This window comes from Penicillium citrinum (genome assembly GCF_028827155.1).
Source record: "Penicillium citrinum strain IBT 23319 chromosome Unknown utg000009l:1.0-4274883.0:1.0-4276374.0, whole genome shotgun sequence".
Lineage (NCBI taxonomy): Eukaryota > Fungi > Ascomycota > Eurotiomycetes > Eurotiales > Aspergillaceae > Penicillium > Penicillium citrinum.
The window spans coordinates 835563-845332 of NW_026622694.1; the positions used below are offsets into that span (position 1 = coordinate 835563).

Consider the following 9770-nt stretch of genomic DNA (forward strand, 5'->3'; position numbering starts at 1 on the left):
ATTCACTGGTTTGGAGTCGCAGATATCTATTGTTTCAAAGATACACAGGCACCTTTTGCAAAGTGAGACTGTGAGTGTCCGGTTTGAAGTGTTTGCCCTGATTAGACCGATGCCATCTGCGACTAGTAATCCAAGCTATCGAGAGACCAAGGCATAAGCTATTTGAATAAATTCATTGGAATAAAAACAGAGTATATACAATCAAACCAAGGAATCTCAAACACGCTCAAACACCATACATAAACATAACGAAGTCCAACACAAAGTATGAAAGACATAATAATCCGAAACATAAACAAAAAAAAGCCTCCCCCACCACCAACAAAAACAAAACTTTTCCATCTCAAATTGAAACAAAAGGGAAAAAGTTTTTGACAATCATTTCATCAATCATTTCATCAATCTCAAGCAACGACCTCCGTCTCCGAAATTCTCGGAACAGAATCAATAGCAGGACGACGAACAATACCTCCAGTAACAGGGAGTTGTGAACTAACACCGCTAAGGAAAGCATCAACTTCTCTAGCAGCCTGTCTTCCTTCATTGATACCCCAAACAATCAACGACTGACCACGTCGACAATCACCCGCTGCAAAAACACCAGGGATATTAGTTGCATAATGACCAGGTGCCGTCTTAACATTCTTCCTAGGATCACGTTCAATCTCATCACCAAGAAGTCTATCCTCAGGACCCAAGAAACCCATCGAAAGAAGAACCAAATCAGCCGGGAAGAACTGCTCACTTCCTTCAACGGTCTTCATATCCCAGCCGCCAGTGGCACTCTTAGTCCATTCAACACGAACGGTATTGATACCCTTGACTTTACCGGAACCATCGTCAACAAATTCCGTAGACATGACGCAGTATTCACGCGGGTCACGACCCATATGAGTCTTAACTTCCGAATGACCGTAGTCAATGCGGTAAATTCGAGGCCATTGTGGCCAGGGGTTATCACGGGCTCGCTTGGGGGGAGGTTGTGGCAGTAATTCGAAATTAGTAACTGACTTAGCACCGTGTCGAACAGATGTACCAATACAGTCGTTACCGGTATCACCACCGCCAATGACAACAACATGTTTATCCTTAGCAGAGATATATTCACCGTCCGACAAACCAGAGTCAAGAAGAGACTTGGTATTCTTGTGCAGGAATTGCATGGCGAAATGAACACCCTCGAGTTCACGGCCTGTAACCTTGAGATCGCGAGCGACGGTTGCACCGGTAGCGATGATAACGGCATCGTTGGAAGCGCGGAGAGATTGAAGCGAGACGTCACTGTCAGGACCGACGGCGGTACCAGTGACGAATTTGATGCCTTCGGCGGCCATTAAATCGACGCGGCGTTGAACAACCTTCTTGTCAAGCTTCATGTTGGGAATACCGTACATAAGAAGGCCACCAATACGATCGGCACGCTCATAGACAGTCACAGAGTGACCGGCACGATTGAGTTGATCGGCAGCAGCCAAACCAGCGGGACCAGAACCGATGACAGCGACATTCTTGCCAGTGCGAACAGGAGGAGGACGAGGGACCATCCAACCCATTTCGAAGCCCCGATCAATGATAGCGCACTCGATCGACTTGATTCCGACGGGGTCTTCGTTGATGCCGAGAACACAGGCACCTTCACAAGGAGCGGGACAGACACGGCCAGTGAATTCGGGGAAATTGTTGGTCATGAGCAGACGGTTAAGGGCATCTTGCCACTGATTTTGGAAAACCAGTTCATTCCACTTGGGAATAATGTTGGAGATGGGACATCCAGTATCAGACTGGCAGAAGGGGACACCGCAATCCATGCAACGAGCTGACTGATACTTAAGCTCATCCTCACTGAGACGGTTGGATAACTCGGCCCAATCACGAGTACGAGTAGTTGGATTGCGATACTTCTCAGAGCGACGGCTATACTTCATGAAACCACGAGTCTTATCCAGAATAAGCGCAGAACGCTTCTTCTCCGCCTTGGAATCGCTGATGCTGTCTTCAATATCCAACATTTCAGCCTTCTTCTCCTCGGCGTGAGGCTTAGACTGCTCTGCGGGCTTGCTAGGAAGTTGAGGAAGAGAGAATTCAGCCTTCTTTGCCGCAGCAGCCTTAGCAGCCTCCTCGTCCATGACACGCTTGTAGTCAATGGGGAGTACCTTGACGAAGCGTGGAAGAGCACGGTTGAAATCGAGAAGGATACGAGCAGCCAGTTCGGAGCCAGTGTAGTGGTGGTGATCTTCGATCAGACCCCGGACAAAGGCGATTTCATTGACATCCTCGATACCAGAGACCTGAACCATCTCCAGGTTGACCTTAGAGTGGAAGTCTTGGTTCATATCCAGGATATAGGCAATACCACCAGACATACCGGCAGCAAAGTTACGTCCAGTAGATCCCAGAATCAGTACACGACCACCAGTCATGTACTCACAACCGTGGTCACCAACACCCTCAACAACAGCGGTAGCTCCTGAATTACGGACGGCGAAACGCTCGGCGGCAACACCACGGAAGTAAACAGTACCTCGAGTAGCACCGTAGAGACAGGTGTTACCGACAATAACGTTCTCCTCTGCCTTGAAAGCAGCTCCGCGAGGCGGGTAGACAATCAGACGACCGCCCGACAAACCCTTACCGACGTAATCGTTAGCATCACCCTCAAGTTCGAGAGTGACACCAGGAGCAAGGTAAGCACCGAAGGATTGACCAGCAGAGCCCTTGATGTTGGCATGGATAGTATCCTGGGGTAGACCAGCCTCGCCGTAGCGTTTACTAATCTGGTATGACAGGGTAGCACCCATTCCACGGTCTGTGTTGACAACATCGCACTCAATTCGGCACGGAAGACCCTTCTCCAAAGCGAGTTCGGATTCAGCAATAAGCTTATTATCAAGACGAGTGTGCAGACGATGGTCTTGCTTGCGAACATTGTATGTAGCGACACCTGGACGAAGAGAGTGGGCGGGGGTGAGAATAAGAGAGAGATCAACTCGCTCCTGTTTAGCGTTGCGAATGTCATCGCGGACCTTGAGCAGTTCAGCACGGCCGACCATCTCATTGACGGTGCGAATACCAAGTTTAGCCATGATAGCACGCATCTCATTGGCGACATAGTAGAAGAAGTTGATAACGTGCTCAGGTGTACCGTTGAATTTCTTGCGCAGCTCGGGGTCCTGGGTAGCAATACCGACGGGGCAAGTGTTGAGATGGCACTTTGAAAAGTTAGCACGTAATTCAGTACAACACAATGAATGGGGAATGATCCTACCTTTCGCATCATAATACATCCCATGGCAATCAAGGGAGTTGTCGCGAAACCATACTCTTCAGCACCGAGCAGACAAGCCATGGCCAGATCACGACCAGTTCGAATCTGACCATCAGTCTGAACAACAACACGACCACGAAGATCATTCAGTACAAGAGTTTGATGAGTCTCAGCAAGACCCAGCTCCCACGGAAGACCAGCATACTTGATACCGGTCCAGCGAGAGGCACCAGTGCCACCATCGTGACCAGAGATCAAGATATGATCAGCCTTAGCCTTAGCAACACCCGAAGCAACAATACCAACGCCAACCTCCGAAACCAGCTTGACCGAAACCCGAGATCGGGGGTTCGAGCACTTGAGGTCGTAAATAAGCTGTTTCAGATCCTCAATGGAATAGATATCGTGGTGAGGAGGTGGGGAAATCAATCCAACACCAGGAGTCGAGTGACGAGTATGAGCGATGGGACCAACGACCTTATGACCAGGCAATTCACCACCCTCACCAGGCTTCGCACCCTGGGCCATCTTAATCTGCAACTCATCGGCATCAGCCAGATAGTGCGATGTAACACCGAAACGACCAGACGCAATTTGCTTGATGGCAGACCGCATAGTGTCACCGTTTTCCATTCTCTTGCTACGCTCGGGATCTTCACCACCCTCACCCGTGTTAGACTTGCCACCAAGACGATTCATTGCAATGGCCAAAGTCGAGTGAGATTCCATTGAGATAGAGCCGTAAGACATAGCGCCAGTGACAAAGCGGCGCACAATCTCCGTCCAAGGCTCGACCTGATCGATGGGAATAGGCGTGCGCTGGTCAAAGTCGAACTCGAGCATACCACGCAGGGTGCAGTTCTTGATAGCCTCGTGTTCGGCCTTTGCGTAAGCTTCGTAGGACTTGTCATTCTTGCTACGGACTGCATCCTGCATATTGGCAATGCTAACGGGGTCATTGATGTGTGCCTCGCCACCATCACGCCAGTGATACTCGCCGGATTCAGGAAGACCAGGAATCTCAACGATATTGCGAGAGGGGTATCCGCGATCGTGGAAAGCAAAGGCATCTTGAGCAATCAGGTCGAAGGTGATACCGCGGATACGGCTGGCAGTACCGGCGAAGCAGCGGTCGATGACACTGTCATCGATACCTAGGGCTTCAAAAATTTGCGCACCCTTGTAAGATTGCAGGGTAGAAATACCCATCTTACTCATGACCTTGAGAATACCGCCATCGCAAGAAGCCTTGTAATTTTCAATAACCTTCTCGTCGGAGATATCCTTTCGAATCAGATTCTCTCGGTTCATCTTCAAGATACATTCCATGGCAAGGTAAGGGTTGATCGCATCAGCGCCGTAGCCCAGCAGGACACAGTGGTGATGTACCTCACGGGCCTCGGCCGTTTCGACGACCAAGGCGGCCAGGGAGCGCCACTTGTTACGGACAAGGTGATGATGAACCAGACCAGTGGCTAGTAAAGCAGAGACGGGCACGCGATGTTCTGAGGTAGCTCGGTCAGAGAGGACGATAACCTTGTCGCCATTTTCAATGGCTTCGGTAGTAGCATCACAGATAGCATCTAGAGCCTCCAAGTAGCCGGGAGTGCCCTTAGCCTTGTCAAATGTGATGTCGATAGTGCGGACGGTCCAATCACTGTGAGCGCGGTTGATATTTTTCAAGGCATTGAACTCTGGAATGCTCAGGATTGGAGAAGGAAGCAGCAGACGATGACATTGCGAGGGGTCCATCTCCAGCAGATTACCCTGAGGACCAACATAGCACTCCAGAGACATGACCACGGCCTCACGGATGGGGTCAATGGGGGGGGTTGGTAACTTGCGCGAAAAGCTGACGGAAGTATTCGTACAGAAGGCGAGGTTGTTGAGCAATACAAGCCAAGGGAGCATCATTGCCCATGGAGCCAAGTGCTTCCTTCGAGTCAGCGCCCATGGGACCAAGAAGCAGACTGACCTGTTCGAAAGAATAGCCAAAGGCTCGGAGACGCGGGTCATTCTGAATAGTGCTATCATCAAGACCGAAGGAAAGATCGACGTTGCTATCCAACAGCAGCTTGTTAATGGCAGGCAACTTCAGGAGCTCCTTATCCAGCCAGCTGGCGAAGTCCTGACGACTCGAAACGGTTTGCTTCAGCTCGGCGTCGTCGATAATTCGCCCGGCCAATGTGTCAACCAACAGCATCTTTCCTGGTTGCAGACGGCCCTTCTGAACCACTCGCTCCGGATCGATATCAATGGCACCGACTTCTGAGGCGCAAACAATGCGGTCATCATCCATGACATAGAAACGGCACGGACGAAGACCATTACGATCAAGATTGGCACCACAGTAGCGACCATCGGAGAACGTGAACAAGGCCGGTCCATCCCAGGGCTCCATTTGACAGGCAGCCCACTCGTAAAAGGCAGACTTGGCCGGGTCCATAGCTGGATTATCCTGCCAGGCTTCAGGAATCATAATCATTACTGCCTCAGGAAGAGACAGCACACCGTTAATCATGAGTAACTCGAGAACGTTATCAAAGGCCGCAGAATCCGAGCCACCGTCCTCAACAATGGGGTAAAGCAGGTCGAGTTCATCGCCGAAAACTTCAGACCGAAGGACACCCTCACGGGCGCGCATCCAATTCTTGTTTCCACGAAGGGTATTGATTTCACCATTGTGGGCAGCCCAGCGTAAAGGTTGAGCACGGTCCCATGAAGGGAAAGTATTGGTTGAGAATCGAGAGTGGACTAAGGCGAAGTGGCCCTCGTAGTCGACATTGACCAGATCATGGTAATATTGATAGACTTGTACTGGCGATAATTGACCCTTATAAACGATATTGCGGTTACTCAGAGAGCAGAGATAGAACCAGTTCCCCAAGCCGATAACATGCGTAGCACGTTTCCTCAACACATAAAGCTGCAATTCAAAGGTACGCTCATCGAATTTATCCGTATCTGTGATCTCAGGCTTGTTGCCATCGCCGTAGGCAGACTTAAGTACGACAAATGGTTGCATGATAATGGGCTCTCGGGAAAGGGCCGCCGGGCCCAGAATAGTTGAATCGCGAGGAACCTCTCGCCATCCTAGCACGCGCAGTCCTAGTGAAGTCGCCAATTCCTCGAAACTAACAATGGACTGTTTGAGAGCTTCTTCGTCGGGTTTGAAGAATAGATTGCCGACAGCATATTGACCGAGTGGAGGGAGATCCACGCCCACCTCACGAGCAAAGTTCTTGATGAAGAACTTGTGGGGAATGCTGGTCATGACACCAGCACCATCACCATCTCGAGCATCAGAGCCAACGGCTCCACGGTGGGTCATGTTGCACAACAAATTGCGCGCTAGAGAACAGAACCAATGTCAGCAGGTCCGGTCGAATTTCAATTTCTCCGGGGTATAGATGGAAAGAGAGAGAAAAAGCAGAAAATAACAATTAAAAAAAAAGGGCGAAACTTACCATCACTCACGATTTTGTGGCTCGGCTTACCCTTGATATGGCTATAGATAGAAAAGAAGATTAGTTCCAATTGCTTGTCAGTAGAATTCGAGGGCGACTCACGCAGCGAAACCAACACCACAGGCATCCTTTTCATATTCGGGGTCATACAGACCCTGCTTTTCAGGCAGAGCATTTGCCCAGCCAAAACCTTGCTTGGCTTGGTACTCCGAATATTCCTGAGGCTGTTCTTCGCTTAGATCTTTGCCATAGAGTTCCTCCAAGTTAAGACCCATACTTCCGTCGAGGACCGACAGGGAGTGTGCAGTGAAGGTAGGAGTCGGCGAGGTCGGGGGGGGTTATTTTTTTTTGGTTGGAAGCTGGATGCGGGACCAGATCTTCGATAAGGCGATGTCGTCACAGACGCAGCGCGGGTCAGGGAATGCGATAGGTGAAAGAAACCCAACGTCTGCGAAGGAGAAAATATGAAAGAGGGGAAGAAGAGAGGAACCAAGAAAAAAGAAAAATAAGGGAAGATCGAGGAGGGGTGAATTAAAAAAAAAAAGAAAAAGAAAAGAGGAAAAGGGAAACGGGAACGGACCAGGGCTAGTGGACAGCGATTGCGGCGCGGGTCTGGGGGGAATTGGGGAGTTCCGAAGCAAAGCCGGGTAGAATACGACTACAGTAGGAAAAGTCGTGGCAAAGTATTATTACATACAGTGGTACATTGTGTGTAGTGTAGAGTGTTTGATCAATTGTTTCAGCGAGTGTGAATATTGAATGTGATAGTTACTGAGTACTGTATATCAAAGACTTGACATGAATCTCTCTAATCTCTATCCTCCTCTCTCCTGTTTCCTTTTCTCTGTGTATGTACATATGCCAGGGTACACTGTACAAGACGAAAGCGGCAGTCTGGGGGAATCCAGATATTCGCAGGTTGGTATGCTGGAGTGGAGAAGATAATCATGATGATTCCCTGGAGAGATAAGAGCTCATCAGCCAATCAGCGCGCTTGCTTTGCAACCGCTGAGCCAACCCGATTAGGTTTCACTACGTCAGTATATTCATGTATTTAATTTATTATTCATTATAATATTGTACTAGTATTGATATTATAGAATAAATTTATTACAATGATATTCAGATATTCATCGTATATTTTATTTCTTATAATCATCTGCGAATTATTAAATAACATGATACGAATACTGAATGCTGAACACTGGATACTGGATTACTGCATCCGGTAGTGGGGCAGCAAGGGTACAGTGCTTAATCCCGTCCCAATTTCGGTCTCAATTACCATGATCCCGAGTCCCATCTACGGTTTCTTACCTTGTGCATACAGTAGTACGGAGTTAATGATCTGCAAAGTACTTTGTCTCTACCTTACATCTGACTAACCTCTACAGTATGTATCTACACTAGTGATCCGAGATCGGTCCCGGTCCTACTGGATGTACACTCTGTCTGTCCTCTGCTTCCGGGATTGGCCCCTCCCACCCTCCTCCCCCCGAATCAATTCTAAGGAGTTACGAATTCCCCGGACAACCCATGTACTGTACAGTACTGTATTCATTTATTCTAACTCAATCAAATGCTCTATTTTACATTCCCCATCCAATGATGTCCCGACAGACACTCCCCCGGACCATGGTTCTCGGAGGAATGGCCTCCGGAGATCCTCGTTGCTGACACGTGAAGCGGGAGTTCTGATAAGCTCTAAATCCTTGATAATAAGAATACATAACCTTTACTTTTTCCAAACGTTAACCACCATCTTCTCGAATGGAGTCTCGGGGATGGGATCGCCTCTCCTACTATCGCCTAGCACTTCTCCACCAACTACCCTGAAACGTACCAGATTCTCTGCTCAATAAATAACACAAATGTACTTACTACTGTACAGTATTCTAAACTCTCATCACTGTCTATACAAAGTACATATTGCTGAGATGTTCTCCGCTGATCCACTGGATCCACCGTGCATCAACATCACCTGATTCCAACCAATCAGATTCATTCTAATCATAAGACACGTTCGTGGGGTCGACCGAGGCTCCCCAAGGCTACTTTGTACTTTTTGATTTCTCGACTTTTGCTATTTGCTCTTCACACTTCCACTCGATCCCTTCTTCCGGATTTTCCCGATCCTCTCTTGTCCGCTTTAGGTTCACCGGTGCATCAACTCTTTTCCACACACTCTCGGGAAATCCCGGGTGTTAGTACAGTAGTTCCATCGACACTCAATAGACCAACGCCACGTCCCTCACACAACTACGAAAATATCCGGAGAGGCCAGCGTGAATGCAATCAAGTGCAACATGGACAGTCTAGAGTACTCTTATTTCGGTACTACGGAAAGGATGCCAAGATTTCCACGCGTTTGAGACTGGAATTCCGCGCCGCGTCTCGGCAAACAAGTCATGTACTCACATGTAGTCCACTGTACTCCGTACATATACATATATGCATAGCTGGCACTAGACTGGAGATTTCTGACCATCGTACAACTCCAGGGCTCGGCTAAGTATTGGCGAATTTCAACCTGCAGATGCAGGGCTTGGCTGGATGATCGACAGGCTCTCTTTCAGCCTCGAGTTTTGTCTTGTTGCTCAATGAATAATGGAAACTTCACCGCTGAATCTGGGCATACATATAACTCCTAGTATAATCGTAAAATGCTATGCACGGTCACTCTGGTCTCGCTGGTAATCCGTCTTTGCGTCGAATTTTGACCATTGGCTTGGTGTCTGCGGTATATGTGTACTGTGTACTCCCGAACTAGGGAGCTCCCTAGTCATCATTGACTCTCAAGTCGATCATTGCTAGTTCCTTTCAGTTTCGTATTGAGCATAGGATTAGTCTCACTGGCAGCTATTATGGGGCAGTCATTGATCTCTTCTTTTTACTTACTGTGTTCTTCATGGTCCTACTAGTATAATGTGCTCTATCAACAGATATCCCATTAATGCGTCTGGGCCGCTTGAAACACCACTAGCCCTATTCACGTTCGTGTTTTTACTACGCATTGGGTATTCTCTAAGAATCTCAAA

At 48.5% G+C, this 9770-nt stretch overlaps 1 protein-coding gene across 1 annotated transcript; it reads right to left on the reverse strand.

Annotated features, from left to right (window-relative positions):
• Positions 1-404: 404 nt before the first annotated feature.
• N7469_009790 (glutamate synthase (NADH)) lies at positions 405-7007 on the reverse strand (the record flags this gene model as incomplete). The annotated part of the gene is given in 5 exon segments (XM_056648695.1): positions 405-3209; positions 3266-5117; positions 5137-6616; positions 6733-6773; positions 6835-7007. 5 exon segments carry the CDS (start codon positions 7005-7007, stop codon positions 405-407), a joined length of 6351 nt encoding a protein of 2116 aa, XP_056495826.1.
• Positions 7008-9770: the final 2763 nt, after the last annotated feature.